This window comes from Gavialis gangeticus, unplaced genomic scaffold (genome assembly GCF_001723915.1).
Source record: "Gavialis gangeticus isolate Ggan-Ray unplaced genomic scaffold, GavGan_comp1, whole genome shotgun sequence".
NCBI lineage: Eukaryota > Metazoa > Chordata > Crocodylia > Gavialidae > Gavialis > Gavialis gangeticus.
Window position 1 is genome coordinate 131,338,636 of NW_017729025.1, and position 17,845 is coordinate 131,356,480.

Here is a 17,845-nt window from a genome sequence, read left to right on the forward strand (position 1 = left end):
TAATTAGCGAGGACGTGTAGTCCTCCTTGATATAGAGTGGAAAGCCAGGCAGGTGCTCCCAGGGTTTGAGGACCTGATCCTGCACAGGAATTCCCAGGGCATGAAGGACTGGGCCCCTGTAGTCCCAGGAAAACACACTGCTCATCCTGAAGGGTCAGTTGCTGGGACAACAGGCTACTTGTGTTTTGCCCAATGAAGTAGTTCTGCTGTGCCCATCCTGACAGAGCTGATCTGTTTAATTTGGCAAGGTCTGTTTATAGCCTTGGATCTCCATCATTGTCTGCTTTACTCCTCTGCCTTCAGCACATTTGATATCATGGCAACCACCACTCCTGAGTTAGCCCCTGTGAAATGTCCTGTCCCCCACCTTCTACCTTTCTACCTCAGTATTGATGTGGTGGTTATCACGGTCCTGTCTGAGCACCTATGGGAAATGTGCCTGGAAAGGCAATTGCTGCCCATTGTGACCTCTGGATTGCCTGGATCAGCTTCCAGGCATTAACCAGGATTTTCAGTCCTAACGTACCTTTTTAAAAATGTCCTTCACTTGCATATGCTGTAATGTAAATACTTGATTAAATGAACTATAGATTAATTGACTTTAAGTAATCAGAGTAAAAATGGAGGTAAAGAAATGGCTTTCAGTTATAACATTTAAAACCAATCCCATTTCCCCCAAGTTCTCACCTGCAGAAGGGTTACTTAGCACTTCTTCAGGGAAAAATCTGTTAATGGTCACAGAGGATTTTGATGGATCCTTTTTTTCTCTTTCAGTGACTTTAGTTCTAAAGTTAGTAAAGAATGTCCTGATATCATTCCTCTGTGAAGGATCTACCGTGTTATCCTTGGAAATTTTGTTCTTGAGCCTTAGAGATGAACCAGAAAGGTTCTTTTGTTTACTAGTAAGTAAGTCATCCCCTGAAGATCTCAGAGGAGTCTCTTTAAGGGTAAACTTTTCTAGGAGTCCTGGTACATCCTCTATCTTGGTGTAAGATGATTTTTCAGACTTGGAAGGACTGGTATGCAAACTGCAAGCAGGAAAGTGTACCTCCGTGTACCCGTATGGAGACTTCTCTTCAAGACTAGTGAAACTATTAGATGAGGTTTTACTTGAGTTCCTTGTTTCAGACTCTTCTCCTGAATGTCTCGGCACACTGGACCCCCGTGGCTGTATATCATGTCCTCTATTGCTATTGTTTAGACTTACAGAGTGACTGGCAGTATTAGGGAAGCTGAAGAAAGTATGTTCTGAATGAGGTTTCCTTTTACTGTCTGAGCTCTTTTTTATGCTTTCTGAAGGAGAGATAAGAGGCTCTAGAATGGATTTCTTTATTGCACTGGCAATTAGTTTCAATGGTGATTTTGGTTGGCTAGGCAGTTGTTCTCCTCCAATATTGTCTGGACTCTTCTGAATATCTTTTGCATTAACTGGCGCAATTGGCAAAGCTTCATTTGCAAATGGAGGAAACACAGAAATACTGTTTTCTCTTGCATTGTCATCAACATCCTTCTGTTCTGAAATTTCCAGAGTTCTGGTGCTTTGATACCATGGTTTTGTTCCACTTAGGTCTGCGTTGCTTGAAACATTTAATTTGAATTGCTGCTCTGAAGAAAGCATTAACTTCCTTGTTATCCTTTTCTTTATCTCATTTAGTTCAGCCTTTTCTTTTGGGTGTCTTGAATTTTTTTCATCTTTTTCCTCCAAATTCAGAGAGGACAAATCTACCATTTTTCTTCTAGAGGCCCCCCTTTCTGCTAAAGACTCCTGTTCCCTGATATTCTCATTCCAGGTTTCTAAATTGTATTCCTCAGCATTATCATCCTCATATTTATAGTTATATAAATTGGCATCTGGTGATACAGTTTCTGAATGTTTCAAAAAAGAATCTCCAGTACTATTCTGAACTGGATGATGAAGCACATATAACGGGATTTCTTCAGGTGTTTCTCTGGTTTTTGACTTTCTTTTAAATATTGGGCTGTATGGTTTGAAATGTCTTGTACTTTCAGGTGGCTTGTTGTTAGACATCAACTGCATGATAACAAAATAGCTCATTATATTCTTTATTTATTAACCAGAATTCTAAAAAAAATATCAGTATATTCATTTCCAAACTTCACTTACACTCATTCTACAAGAGAGTATATCTTTTGTTTCCTCTCATCGCTGTGCTGTATTTTTAAAAATCTAGGACAGAGATACCATTGGAAACTGTTACACTAAACTGTCTAAAAATTAATTTCTACAATGAGTGTGTGTCCTTTTTTATATATACCAGAATCCTTTACATATACCTTACATATACTTTATATTTCCCTCCTTGCTTTAAGTTGACCTTCAATATTTTTCTTGGAAAGGATCATTCCCTACTACAGGAATATAAACAAATGAGGACCTACCCACTTCCCCCCTCTATTTCAGCTGCACTGTGTTAAAGTTTTATAGCAAACACAGAGACATCATATCTGGTTTCATTAGAAACATTACACTTTTTTGATTAGTGCAGCCAAGAATAACTGAAGCAACCTTGCAATATATGAAAAATAAAGGATGGTAGATTTAAATGTTTTTAAACAAACTTACAACTTATGTAAGTGCTTAACTTCTAATTCCAGATACTGAAATCTTCATTTCATTTGAAATACAGATACTACAAGATGTCTTTATTGGCTACACCGGGAGAGTCCTCTTTTAGAGATGAAGAGTTTCCATCCTTTATGCTTTGAAGAGGAAGGAAGTTCTGTGAGCTGAAGGCATAGGACTAGTCAAGTAAGGAGATACAGCTTCTATTCCCACCTCTCTCCGAGATGTTCCATAGGAGCTTGAACAAGTCATTAACCTCCCTATATTGCATTTTCCTATATATAAAATGGTGGCAAATACAATTATTCCCTGATTCTGATAGTTAAAATTGATGCTTGTGAGGACCTTTGATAGACCAGTGATAAATACCACAGAAATGTCCATACATAATACATGTCTATTCAGTCCTCTCTGCTCAGACTAGTAACAAGAATGCCTTACCTACAGTTCTGGCAGTGAATTTATAACATGCAGACTTGTCAAATACTATCTGCAGTAATATTATCCAGACCACTGAACCAGTCATCTATCATTATTATCCTGGACTGGCTATGAACTACTGCCATTGATGTAGAAGGCTCCAGATCTTATAACAAAGCCCCTAAGATCAATCAGTTTTCATCATATTCAATCAGACGGTTAGGATACTAGTTAGAACCTTTGGCACCTGGGTTCAAGTCCCTACTCTGCCTCGCTCTGGGACAGAGAGAGGTGCCCATCTCTGCTCAGGATTCTTTAGCGTGAACACTTTCTGCAGTAAGGTGCTTAAATCAGGTCAACCCTTGCTTACACAAAAAAAAAAAAACACAGAAAGAGAGAGAGAGAGACTGCCTTAGTCTGGGGCTTGTGGACTTCTCTTGGGATTGAAGTGGATACTCTGAATCAGAGTTAAAAATGGGTCTGCCACCTAATAAGTGACTGGAGGATTCCCAGATAAAATGGGGCAGACAGGTACATGCACATGCACACATTCATTCTCTCTCTCAACCTCTCAACAGCTTTCTTTCGTGTGAGCCTGGATCTAAGGATGCCTAATGGATCAGATAGGTGGGCCAGTACCTTGTGTTGAATGTGTGAGGGCACAGACATGAGCTAGGGCTCCAAGCACCTCAGTGGCATCAACACTTATGGAGCTTTACACACAGAGATAACTGGAACCTTGAGTGCCCTGGGCAGCAGCGGCTCACGAGCATCAGTGGCTGTGCCACTGGTGGCCAAGCCGGCAGCAGAGCCGCTACTATTTTTGCACCCACTGCCCCTCCCCTGCGGCTGGTGACTTGGTCTCCCACCTTTGTTATACTACTAACTTTGGGCATACCCATAAGCAGAAACTTAGGCACTGTGGGACCCTGGTGCCCATCTAGTGAGACAAAAGTTGAGTGGGACTTATGGATCTCAGAAATGTTTAAATGCTAGCAAAACTGACAGTTTGGCATCTAGGCAAAATGTTAAGCCCTTTGTTCGTGTCTACACAGTCTTCCTGGCCAGTCACTCACTTCCTAGGTTGCCCCCAAGAAAAGCCCCACCCTTCACTCCCCCTCCACATATGCCAAACCCTGACATTAGGCAACAAAAATAGCTTAGAGTTCACATCCCAGGGCATGGCCTTTATGATTTAGGGACCAAAGTATCTTGGGAGCTTTGGAAAACTACACTTTTCCCCTCTGGTAAAATGGGAATAAGTCTCTGCCTTGCAGTAGGGCTGTGAAGATAAAAAAATATATAATTATTTGTGAGGTGCTTCAAGAGTATAGTAATGCGGGTCACAGAGGATGGACAAACATAGATCTTTGTTTTGTATCTATTTTTTACTCCACAAGCATCTTCCTTCATACCTGTGTTGGGGGGAGATCATCCTCAAGAGCAGACTGAATACTGGCTGAGTTCTCCTTTGAATGCAGCCCGGGTTTCTTGCTATACAGGAGTGGGAAATCTGCCAAACAAATGCAAAAAAAATCCACATTTTACTCCAACTATTCCATCCTAAATAAAACCTGCAATTAGAAAACAAGACTAAGTGGAAGTCAACTGGTTATATACTACTATCTGACATACCACATGCTACCAAACAAGCCACACACTTTGTTTTTTTGGAAAGGCAGAATGAAGGGAAAAAAAGATTTTTCCAGAGTTATGGCTTCATGGTTCAGGGACAGAGCTAAAAATCTGGAAAGCTGTGAAATAAAGGAAGAGAGACCAGGAGTAGCTAACAGACAGCAAGATTTCCAGAAGAAAGATTAGTTTGATTAGTGGAACATTGAGACCATGAAAAAGGAGGGAGGACCATTAACACTAGAGGAATGAAGTACTACAAGCCAATCAATTGACTTCCTCAGCTGTCTGAACAGCAGTGCAACAGCTGCTGTCAGGCAGTTAGTTTTGCAGCAGGGATTGAAGTGGAGTGCTTCTACTCTGGGCAGAAAAATCAGCAGCCCTCCAAACTGGGCAGGGCTAACTTGGGGAGAAGGTGGGGCAGGGAGTGTGGTATGTGAGAAAATATCTTATGTCCCATATAATTGGGTTTCTCTACCCAGCCTGTGTTTGTACTAGGGCTGCGCGAGGCTTCGGACCGTGCTTCAAATCCGGAGAAGCTTTGGACGTTTTGGCATCTGAAGCAGCGTGTCTGGATCGAAGTGCTGGATTCGCTTAGCTTTCCGAAGTAGTTCGGAGCTTCTGAACTGCTTCGGAAAAGCTTTGGCAATCCAGCCATAGGGTATAGTGGGGAATCAATTAAATATTTATAACTCTGTTGTTCTTTGTCTGATTTGGATGAAATTTACAGAAGTGCTAGCTTCTGCTGAGAGCATAAAATCCACCAAGTTGCAAGAAGATCGGTGCAGGGGTTCAGGGGGAACTGAACCCCAAATTCTTGAAAGCAAAACTCATGTCACAACTATGTGTTACACCACAGAGGGGTGAAAACTGCAGGGATGGTAGGCCCTGGTGGAGCCACAAAACCTGCCAAGTTTCAAGAAGATAGGTGCAGGGGTTTGGGAAAAACTGCACCTCAAGCTGCGGACAAGCAAAACTCATGACATAGATGACCCTGTGTGTGTTAAGGTGCAGCAGGGTGAAAACTGCAGGGGTCGTAGTTCCTGCTCAGGCCACAAAGCATGCCAGCTGTCAAGGAGATAAGTGCAGGGGTTTGGGAAAAACTGCACCTCAAGCTGCGGACAAGCAAAACTCATGACATGAGTGACACTGTGTGTGATAATGCACAGCAGGGTGAAAGCTGCAGGCCTGCTTTGCCCTGCTGAGACCACGACTGTGCATCTGACTGTGTCTGTCTTGGGGCAGTTGATTGTCTGCATTGATTATTTCCTCTACTTAGTCTGTGGTTTTGTAGGTGTTAATCCATGCTCATTAACTCATTATGTAGTAGCTAGGTACCCTGTATTGAGCTGGTCCTTGAGTGAATCATGATTAACTGGTAACTGGTAACAGAGTAGCTTACCAGCCAGACCTGCAGTGGTCCCCCCTCCCCGGTGCCCAAAGTCAGACACAGTTGCACAAGCACCCATGTCATGAATTTTGCCTGTCAGCAGCTAAAGGTGCAGGGCCCCAGAACCCAGAACCCTGCACCGATCTCCTTGACAGCTGAGCAGGAGCCACCACTCCTGCAAGTTTCATCCAAATCAAACAAAAAACAACAAAGTTATAGATATTTCATTGATTCCCCATTATAACCTATGGCCAGATCTCCGAGGCGGCTCCAAAACTGCGGAGCTGCTTTGGCCAGATTGAAGTAGGAACCCGGTCCGGAGCTCCAGATCGGATCACTGGCATCCGAAGCAGCCAGATCTGAAGCTGGATCAAATAGCTGCCTACTTGCACAGGCCTAGTTTGTACATGTTCTGGGGTATGTACAGGTGCCTGCACTCTACACATGCTAAGAGCAAGTCCATAACTTCAGAACTGGGCTTCAGTTTTCTGATGTGGAGCCTGAAGCATCCTAAAGTGTCCAATACTTAATACTTTCAGAAGAATCAGCTCTTTTCCACATCTTGTGGTACCCTAAAAGCTGCTACTCTCCAAATCATTCTTCAATTTTTGAAAATTTGGGAGAAAAAGCTCTGAGATGGAAAAAAATGTCTGCCTTAAAGTTCTGCCTTAAATAAGGAGGCATTGGGATATATGATTGGACAATAAGGAGAAAAGTAACCCCACAGTTCTTATTATCTTGGAGGTGGTGGTAGAGCACTGGAGGGTTGCTGTGTAATCATAGAATCATGGAAAATTGGAGTTGGAAGGGACCTCAGGAGGTAATCTAGCCCTGCACTCAAATCAGGACCAACTAGATCATCCCAGTCAAGTCTTTGTCTCATGGGAGTCAATTATGTAAGGCCTTCAACCAACAAGGGTGGACAAATTTAGGTTTAGTAAAAGGAAGTGTATGAAAATGAATTCAATAAACTATCATAGAAACCTCAGGTTGTGCTTAAATACTTTAATATTTGCATGTGCATGGATCTAGCATAACAAACATGTCTTTGGCAAAAAAAGAAAAGGAAAAAAATATTCCCAAGTTAAGATATTACCCGCCAAGTTTTAGCTAGGAAAGTATTTTTATAACAGAATTATAAAGTCTAGAAAACAAAAGGTTCATAATGCAAATCCTGGAGGCATCTTAATTGCAGAGAATGCTGCTAGAATATTATATAATGGTAGAGTCTCAAAATTAGGGATATACAATAAACAAGAAGTGCAGGAAACAAAGAAAATGATCTAAGCTATTGCATATGGAGTTCAGATGAGAGAGACAGATTCAGAAAAAATGGCCAGATTGGGTCCAAGTACTGTTACTTTTAAGCAAAAGTGGGTGAAAGTCATGTTACTAAATTGAAATTTCACAAAAATTTGACAGGATTTATTAAATCCTAAAAGGGAACAGCACAAATACGTTCGAAGAAAACACATCCAGCTTTTCTCATCCAGAGGGAAGGATGCTACAATTCTGATTAATCTCTTTCTTCCTGGCCAAAATTTGCTCTGCAGTCTGTACTTCCCAGTGCTACTAATTCTTCACCAAAAATAAAAAAAATAGTTTACTAAAAGTAGGCACTTGGTCAGGTAAATCCAGAAGTGCTCTATTTCAATTATTGCAGCAAATATAAACTACTTATTCTCACTTTCAAGGACCCTTCAGAGCTTATCTCCACTGCAGCCATCACCTCTTATCACTAAACAAGAAGTTGACTTCTGCATCTGATTTCACCAATGATTTCAGTCTCCATTGCCCACTTGCCAAATTTTCAACCGAGAAACTTTGTGCTCTCATGTTTGAAAGGAGCTCTCTATAAATATCCACAAAACTGATACAATATCACCCTTCAAACCAAATTTAAATAAATGATAACCTCCACGAGTCAGATTTTCTTCTACCGTCCATGTAGGGTTAAATCCTATTTCACTTTATGTGCCTAAATGACACGTATTCAGCAACAGAACTGCATTTTTTGGCACATAGGTACAATTCACAAAATAGGATTTGGCCAGCAGTGCTTATATATTCCACTGGGGCTCTGATCTGACTGAGGTCTCTAGGCACTATTGTGATGAAAACAATAAGTAATTTCTAATTCCCCTTTCATTTTAAATTCATTTCAGGCTGTTCTGTGTTCGTGACATTCATTATTCAGTTTCTGAAACACCTATGCCTGGCATTGCTACTCTCATTTATTCTCTGGGAAATGAGTATCACATTTCCAATACTTTGAACATTGGAGGAAGAATGTTTTGTTGGGTAGATGTGAAATGACCATGGGGAATTTTCCCAGTTTTCTTCCAAGTTTCTTGGGGCACTTAAGGAAGCTGTCACTACAACCTTAATTCTCAGAGACCCTCTGGCCCTTCACAATCAAATTCAGAGGATGGTTTTTCCTTCAGTGACAGAAAGGATGAGCATTGCTCCTGGTACCACCAGTTGCTCACAGCAGGGGACAGAAGCAGCAGCTGTCAAAGGCCTTTTATTTAATGTGTAATGGGAAAAGGCTTTTGTTCTGTGCAACCCATGATTTGTGTATTGAAATATGTGATCCCAGATCACAGAAGTAAAACAGCAGAGAACAGAATTAGGTTTGTCAACGAATCTGGAAATGGATAAAATACGTGTGTCTGTAAGTTTAAAATACATGGGGCAGGGGGTATATTAGGATGTCTGAGTTTTACAGCTCAGTACATTGAAGGGAATCCAAATACTTCACTGGGACTTCTGTACTACTAATTAAGGGTCACAGGTTTAGGTCCTAAGGTACTTGGGTCCTAAAATGTATTATACTCCACAGAAAAATTAGTCCCAGTCAGACTGTCATTGAAGTCAATGGCATTCTGTGTAGGAGAAATTTCTGTTGTTTATACAGAAGCCAGCAAAGGTTCATTGACTTCAGGACTAATTTGCTATGTTAATATGCTATGTATGCTAATTTACAACAATTAGGATCTGTCCCTAAAATTGCACCTTTACATACTCAAAATATTTCTCCCATAATATCATAGAAATGTATGGGTAAAAGGAACTTCCAGAGATCATCCATTACAACTCCCTGTAATGAGGCAGGATTAAGCATACCTAGACAGTTGCCAACATACATTTGTTCAATCTGCTCTTAAAAACCTCCAGTGAAAGAGATTCTATAACCACCCTAAGGAGTTTGCTCAGAGTTTTGCCATCCTTCAAGTTGAATTTTTCCCCTAATATCCAACTTAAATCTTCTTTGCTTCAATTTAATCTGATATTTTCTTATCCTTCCTCCAGTGGCCATGCAGGATCCTTGATCACTGCCTTCATAATAGCAATCTTTTACCTACTGAAAGACTTCGCATGTACTTCCTCATTCTTCTCTTTTCTTTCCACCTGTCCTCATAGGACATGGTTTTCTAAACTTCCTATCTTTCTTGTTGCCCACCTCTTGTCTGTGTAGTTTGTCTCTATCTTTCTTAAGCATGCTGGCCAGAACTGAAGGCCTCATCAAGAAGGGCAGAATGATTATCTCCCCTATTTTACAGATGATTCTCCATTAATACAATCCAGAATGAAATTTGCCTTTGTTGCAACCTTATATTGTTGATTTATATTTAGTTTGTAATACCTTTTAACCCCCCCACATCCTTTTCTGCAGTTCCTCTGCTCCACTTCTGTACTTCATTTCTCCTTCCTAAGTGTAGCACTTTTGAATTCATCTTTATTGAATTTCACCATGCTGATTTCTCTCTCATTTGTTAAGATTATCAGGATATTGATTATTTCCCCCAGAGCTTGGCATCATTCGCTTGTTAAATCAGTGAATTGTCTACTCCACCATCCAAACTGTTAATAAAAATACAGAATAAAAATTGGGCCTAGAACAGATCCCTGCATGAGATCACTTGAGATGTATTCCAGTTTGACATTTGCTGACTTCTTTTTCCGAGCCATTTCTTAACTAGTTGTTTGGCCACCTGATAGTGATTACATCTAGACTAGTGTTTCCCATACCTGGTGGGCTCATGCTACACCATAGGCATGTCAGGTCCACTTGTGCCCCCTACTTCAGCCACTATTACATCCCTCACTGGAAATTCCCCCCCAGTGATTGCTGCCAGTTCCAATCACCAGTAGCAACTGCTGCTGATTGCTGCTGTGATTCACATGCCTGTACCTCCCCCCACCCACAACACTGTTATGACCCCGGAAGAAGATCACCCTATAGTTTGGGAAACACTGATCTAAAACATATTACCTTAGCTTGCTTATGAGACTGCCATGCAGGACAGTGTCAAAAGCCCTACCAAAGTCAAGATATATAAAATCTACTGTGTTCCCCTTCCCTCTAACCCAGTGGGCAGTCATCTTGGTTTGATTTTCAGAATTCAACAATGAAGCTTGCTGATTAAGATCTCACAAACTAAAAGCGAGAAAATCCACACAGTGGAGAAACTGGGAATCTAGGATTTGATAATACCCTGCACTGAGTCTTTGAACACATTCAAAATAGGCTCTGGTTTCCTTTCTTTAACCACATATTTAGTGCAATTTAAGAGCAGTGCATGTGCAGGAAAACAAGTCTGAAGGGGAGACTGGTATTTTTCTGAGATGTGTAGCAATCATGCAATTTTTTTTATAACCAAATTTTGAATAGATTATACACGGACATGATGCCAAACTCTGTCCTTCCTAGAGTGGATAAATGCCTTTATCTTGTGCCTAGTATATGCTGACAGTATGTTAAACTCATTTCAGCAGCATACTTGAGATTTTGACAAATGCATGTATCAGACTAGTTCTTTCCCAAAGACTTTTAGCTCCCTCTAGAGACTCCCTACAGAGACACACAGGAGGATTATTTAAAAATGAAAGCAAAATTCATGGGCAACAATTTAATTAAGCAAGTAAAATTCTTACTGAGAGCAAGCAGAAAATGGGCAAGTATTAAGAGCTGCCAGCTGGTCTTTTTTCACTTTATATTGCTTCTTTTTTCACTTTTTAAAACTGGATTAAGCATTATTTTTTCACCTGAAAATGAACTGAGGCATGTTTTTACAATTTTTAGTAAAGTAAAGGTATACTTTATGACTAAAACCCAAATGGCTTTGTGGATATTTTCAAAGACAGTCCCGAGCCTGAAGGTAAGTAGGATTTAAGTGAAAAGTGTTCATATGGGACTAAGGCTCCAAAAACTTTCACTTGCTTGTAATGGTGACTTCTTAAATACTTTCATTCCAGTGATAGAAACGTTACCCCTACTTATTGTTTATACATTCTTCCAAGCAATGGGAAAAATTTCCCTGTCAGTGTGGTATGTTGAGACTTTCTCTGCCTTAGTGACATCTGCCACTTTCCTGCAACTATAAATACCATACAACAATGGAACTTCACATTACTAATTACGATAGGTAGCTGAAGTTGTCTGTCTGGATGAAAGTCTTTGAACTGCAAAGTTATTGATGGTTCAACTGTTCTCACTGCATTGATGATTCCACTGTTACCCTGCTGAATTTCTCCCAGGGAGCCAGTGCGCTTCATTTGTCATGTGCATCTCTCTGGAGGGCTGGAATACATTGTAGTCTGTTAACCTCCTGTTTGATGGGATTCCCCTGTCACAACCATGAAATAGTTGACAGTGTGCTCTTTTGGGATTTGCTAGCCATTCACATGTGGAGTACTAGATTCCATCCTTGGGAATGAATGAGGGTGTTTACTTTCCAGTGACTTCAACTGTATTATTTAGGACTCCATTCAAAAAAGTCCTTTACTCACATCTGTAGAGAGATCCCCTGCAGTCTGGCTGGTATAAGAGTCACTCTCATGATGATTATTTCTATGAAGGCTTTTAACATTTGTTAAAAAATATGCCTACAAACTCAAACCAAGCATGTGGCAAGGCATCCTTTTGCCTGGATATTGACTCCAGAAGGGAAATGGGGGTTATATTTGTTTCATGACTAGCTTTTATTAGTTATGTGGAAGGGGAGGCACAAATGCCACATTCATGAAGGACTTGACTACCATCAGACAGAAAGTTCTGCCATTGCCATGCACTGAAATTGTTCCCTTGCTCATCATAAAGTGAATAGTTATAATTTAATAGTTCTATGATCCCTATTATCCACTGTTCTGTATTCATACCTTACACCTACAGCTATCAAACTCTAGGCCAAATAGATTCTATGCCTGTGGCACAAATGTTTCTCTAGTCAGACTGCAGAGGATGATGGGTTTAAGGTTGACTCCAAATCATTTCCTTAGGAGCCCCAATTTTTGCATTTCTCAGTTGGTCTAATAAAAGGTATCATTTTGGAACCAAGAGTTCTTGATTTCTGCATTTCTTTTTGTCTCAGACCAACATGGCTACCACATACATCCCCAAAACCAAGAGGGAGATCTGGGCACATCTAACTGGGAAACCTATATCTGTGCACATGTTCAGCATGTAGTGCTCAAAAGTATAAAACATAGAACAAGGATTGTGTGGGCAGGCCTGGAGCCCTTGACATCTAGCTAAGCACTGTACATGATGCACAGAGAGCGTTTGGAACCCTAAGCCCAGAGCAGGGACATCCTTGTTTAGAAAATTACAAGTTACTTAACATGTTCATCTAGCAATGCTATGAGCAAGTCTGCACAGGATATAGACCGGTGAAACAATCCTAGTGATATCACAGGGTGCCAGGATAAGCTGTTGCAATACAAGGGTAGCAAGACCTTTACAACTTCAATCTCTCATTCAAGGCTAAAGTTACATTGATTTAGCAAACTTGTATCTCTACAGATCATGTAGACATAAGAGTTATAGCCTATCAGCAGAGGGACACTCCCAAGCTGTGGCTTCCTCTGTCCCTTTTTAAATGGTTAAAAAAGTTACCTCTGTCCAAAGCCTCAGTTATGCAGCTGAGGTCTCATCTACAAACTGCATGCACTGATTCATTTTAGAATTTCATCTATATCAAAGGGAATTAAAGTCAACCATGGAACTGCACAACTCTCACAAAGTACATAGAAAACAAGCATGAAAAACAAGAGCTGAAATAATGAGGTATCAAATAATACAGAAAGTAATGCATCCCTGGGAAACCTTATCCTTGCCTGACTTGCACTTATATCCTACACTCTTCAAAAGTAAGCCTAGATGAAAGTCTCACCTGTCCTGAGGTGTAGGTTGTAGCCATGTTGTTCTAAGGACATAGGCAGACAAGGTTCTTTGGGTAAATCCAATATTTTAAAAGATACTAGATTTACCCAAAGAACATTGTCACCTGTCCTGAGGGTCACGTGAGTGACAGATGCAACTTTTAAGCCCTCAAAGCAGAGCTTCTGTGATATCTTAAGTACTGCAAATTTCCACAGGGAGTGGATTTGAGAGAGAGGCAGTTGGATGGGAGCTGGAGACTCTCAGCCCCTGACTCTACAGTCAGATGCTCAGCACCTTGCCGGATTGGGTGCCAGTAGCATAAGGGGAAGGAAGAGGGAAAGAGGGAGGAGCTGCTGAGGTGCACTGCTATGCTTTTGTTGGGCTCTACCCCCTTGATTTAGAATTCCTCACCGGCTCAAATAGCATGAAGCAGACAGTAACCCTGCGTAGTCTCATCACACCTTCTGCTAAGTCAATTAAAGCATGGATTGAAAGAGCTTTTTTTCCTATGTTGTTTATAAACCTATAACTAATTTTCTAGATGAATCAAGTAAGGGAATGTACTAAGGAGGCAACACAAACCAAATACAGACTTATTTAAGTCATAACCAGGCAGCATCAGACTGTACACCGATCAGTTTATTCCCTTATAATCTTTTAGACTACACATAGTATTGCTATGTGACCAAAAGCCAGCCATATGTAAGTTTAATGGTCAATCCTTGAAGCATGAGTTATTATAGAGGTCCATCATATGTGAGGTACAATGTTCGGAATAAAAACCCATGATTAAGGAACAAGTACACAAGAGGGGAGTGGTTTTTTTCTTTTTCTTTTAATCTCCATTTCCTCTTTCATTATGGAGACCTCAAACATATATAGCTGTTATGGTGAGGCAGGAACTGTCAGAGGCAACAAAACAGGAATTTGAATAAGAGAAAGAGTAAGAATAAAAGGCCACAATACCAAAGGAAGATGCAATTAATACTAAGGCTTTACTTACTAGATTGCAATTTTCTTCTCCAATTCTGGTATTTATTTGATGAAGAGGAATGAAAGCTATTGGCTCTCTGTAGTGCTACAGGGGAATGAGACATTGTTAACTAACTAAAACTGATACTTTCAAGGCTAAAATAAGCTTTGTATAAAATTGTAAGACAGTATTATTGCCATTAGAGAAGCTAATGTATGAAAGAGGCAGACAGAGAATACATAAGACATGTTCCCATTTCCTTTCTGGATCCTCGGGTATTTTTGCCCAGGGCAACCCAAACCCCAGTTCTGTTTCCTTGCTATTATCTTTATTAAGTAAAAGCCTAGCAAGACATACACCTAAGTGAAAATTAAAAATGAGGGACAATTGCTATCACTACCCCACCCTTCTCCCTCTCTTCCATGAGGATTCTGACTTTTCCTACTGGGCAACACACACTACGGACCCATGGCAGAGTGTCCCAATGCTGTCCCATGAAGAAAATAGTTTTCTCCCATGAGGACAGCAGGGTTTCCCACCGGGCATTTTGCCATGTAAAATCATGAATCCATATTGGTGACTATTGCTCTGAGCATTTGGTGTGGAGGCAGGTACACTTGAAAAAAGTGTGGGTTTTTTGTCACTAGAGGGCAACACTCATCAACAAGTGCTACCTACAAAGCTAATTCAGAGAGTCATAGATTCTAAGGCCAGAAGGGACCACCTTGGTCATCCATTATGACCAAAAACACCAGCCCCAGGATGCCCTCAAATGAATCCCTGCGTGAACTAAAGTATGTCTTTTGGAGGGGGGGGGAAATCCAATTTTTATTTCTTAAAACCACGTTTGATTTATGTGTTCTTTCAGAAGGAACAGTTAACATTTACTGAATTGTATACATCTCAGAAGGCCTTTTCTACTGATCAGTTCATTCTAAAATGTGGTCATTTTTTTTCTCTTGATCATGTGCTTGTGTATTTAACATCAAAGGAAAAAAAATCTCACAGTCCAAACAGTAGCTTATTTAAAAACATAAACAAAACTGGTTATCAAACATCCAGAGATATTCTCATGGGGATATACAAAAAACAGTAAACTTAAGTCTGTGTCAGTCCCACTTCTCAGATGAATAAGCACAGGAGGAGGGATACCAGGGGGATACCAAGAAAGAGAGAGAACTGACAGACTTAGAACAAAAATGAAGGTGGGAGATGATATTAGTCAAGAACTTGTATCGAGGATGAAGTGATAAGGGATAAGATGCTAATGGAGAGATGCCTGGTGGCAGCGAAGTGGTAGAGAGGAGCATAACTTTAGAAGCAGTGATTTGTATTAAAAGGAGTCAGGGAATAGGGATAATCTGTGGTCATATGCTTCTGGACATGCATTGTGATTTTTGTTGCACCAAACAATGGACTCTTTATTATTAAAAAAAGCAACTTAACAAGGCACACAAGATCCTCTTACTTCTGAATCTAGATCAAAATGCAGTTGTGTTTTGGGTTTGCTTGTTTGTTGTTTTACAAAATTACCTCCGTGCGAGTTCACTGCCGTCATACCAAATACTGCCAGAATTCACATCAAATAAGAGAATAACAAAATGTGTTAGTTCCACATAATATTCCTCTCAGAAACCATAAAAGGTATCCAAAGCTCACAGCACACCTCAGACTAAAGAATCCAGTTATTTGGGAACTACACAGAGCTCTTACTTAACAGTATACTCTGTCAAGAATCCCATTGATATTATTGTTCTTAATGAATTCACATATTTTTAATATACAGTTAAGTTGAAAAAATATTTTGAAATCCAGGGGCATTAACAGATTTTATCCTCTTCTGAGAAGGTTTGGAGACTGCCTTTGCATTAAAACAACAGACCAAGTTAATATAAGAACAGTTTCATGAACAGGAGCAGATCCAGAGCTGATGCAGCTGTGCAGTCCCACCCCCTTTTTGGACCACACCATGTGAGCAGCAGCTGGGGACTTAAAAAAAAAAAAAATTCCCCCTTCCCTTCCTCGCCATGCTCAACAGCAATGCCCCGCATCTCTCATTTGCCTCCTCCCCAGCCTGCTGTTTCCACTGTCTCTAGCTGCCCTAAGGGCAGGGGGAGCTCCAGAGCCACTTCTGCTCCACTCCAGCCAGACTGTACAAGTTCCCCCTCCTCAGCCAGTGCCCCTGGGGGTTTCCTGCCAGCCCAGGAGCAAGCACAAGGAGGAACCCCCTGCCCCCTTTTATTCTCAGCTGAACCTGGGTCCTTGCACAGCCCAACTGGAGTGGGGCAGGCGTAGTCTAGAGCCTCTCCCACCTCTGGGGCAGCCAGAGACAGCAGCACCAATAAATGAGGGAGGGATGGATAAAACGGCAGGGGCAGGGACATGCTGCAAAGCACAGTAGAGAAGGGAAAGGATACTAAGAGTTAGGGATCTTACCTGATTCAGGGACTTATAAAAAGTCCCTGGCTTCTGTTCCCACAGAGTGGCCTAGTTGTGGTGGGCAGTGGGAAGCTGGGAGCTGTGGTAAAGCCACCCCTACAGTGCCGGTCGCTGCTCCCACACACCTTTTTACAAGATTCTAGATCCACCTATGGTCATGACCACAGTTATGATGCAGTCTTGTCTTGTTCACACAAATTAAATAGTGATACATCCAAGTAATAGTAGCAAAGACATAACCAGACAAGTCTTTTATTATGGTGAATATATAGTCTGAACAGTTGTCTGTGGCCAGGTCAAGAGTGTCTGGTAGTTTTGAGTAGAATCTTTAGCATATTCCGTCTCAGTCTTGTCTTGCTTTGTGGCTCTTTTACTGCGTTTTCTTCTTCCCTCTTTTATTTTAAGGATTGTTTTCTTATTCCCTCTTTATCTGCTACCAATTTTTTGCTCAGCCCATTGGAAAAGTTTAGCTTATCTCAAGTCTATTCTGATCCACCAGCCACTGCAACTAAACCGTTTTTTAATGCCAAGTTAGTGGCCGAGGCCTAAATGATCCAGTCTTCACATAAAACACCCGCTAAATCATTTTCTTGCTTCATCTCTTCTGGATATTTTGCTCAACATTACAGCCAAGGACCCTGTGGGTGCACCTACGCCTTGCCCTACAGTGATGTAGCAATCACGCAATTGCCAACTACGTTGTTGTAGCAGTGCACTGCCCGGCTATAGCATGCTGCTACAGTGACGTAACCAGTGAATCTAACCGTGCACTGCCTGTACGCCACAATATGTGCAGCTACTGCACTGTGTTTTAGTACTTTCCCCAAGCAAGTACTAAAATATGGTGCAGTACCAACGTTGCCATATGGCAACATGTAGACACACTCTGTGTCCCTCAGTGTATATATTCCTGGCTGGCTGCTCTTGGTAATGTTAAGGGCTTGGAAGAAGAGGTTTGAACTTCTCACCATTCTCCTTCCAATGCTTTTTTAGAGGCTTCTTTGCCCTTCTGCTATTTGCTGGTGTTTAGAAATGGTTTAATTCTGGCCTGATTCTATTGCCAGGGCTTGAATCAAGTATTTTAAGGCCCACTATCAACATCCCAACATGGTATCGCAGGAAAAATATTAATCTCCCAGCATGAGTTAAGCACAGGATAGAACTGCTTTAGGTACCCCTTGTACTAGCATATTACTTTTTCAGCAGAGCCCTCAGGGTCGATAACATCACTCCTCATATCAT

The 17,845-nt window shown here is 41.1% G+C and overlaps 1 protein-coding gene across 3 annotated transcripts in view; it reads right to left on the bottom strand.

The window, feature by feature from the left end:
* The window catches only part of MICAL2 (microtubule associated monooxygenase, calponin and LIM domain containing 2), a 193,348-nt gene that overhangs the window by 37,750 nt on the left and 137,753 nt on the right, over nucleotides 1-17,845 (bottom strand). For 2 of the 3 annotated variants that reach the window (XM_019519566.1, XM_019519569.1), the window contains 3 exons: nucleotides 14,195-14,269; nucleotides 4,420-4,517; nucleotides 688-2,032 (listed from right to left, as the gene is read on the bottom strand). In XM_019519566.1, the coding sequence (XP_019375111.1) occupies nucleotides 688-2,032; nucleotides 4,420-4,517; nucleotides 14,195-14,269 (1,518 nt within the window). The remainder of the gene's footprint in view (nucleotides 1-687; nucleotides 2,033-4,419; nucleotides 4,518-14,194; nucleotides 14,270-17,845) is intronic. The other variant, XM_019519567.1, reaches the window with a different exon arrangement.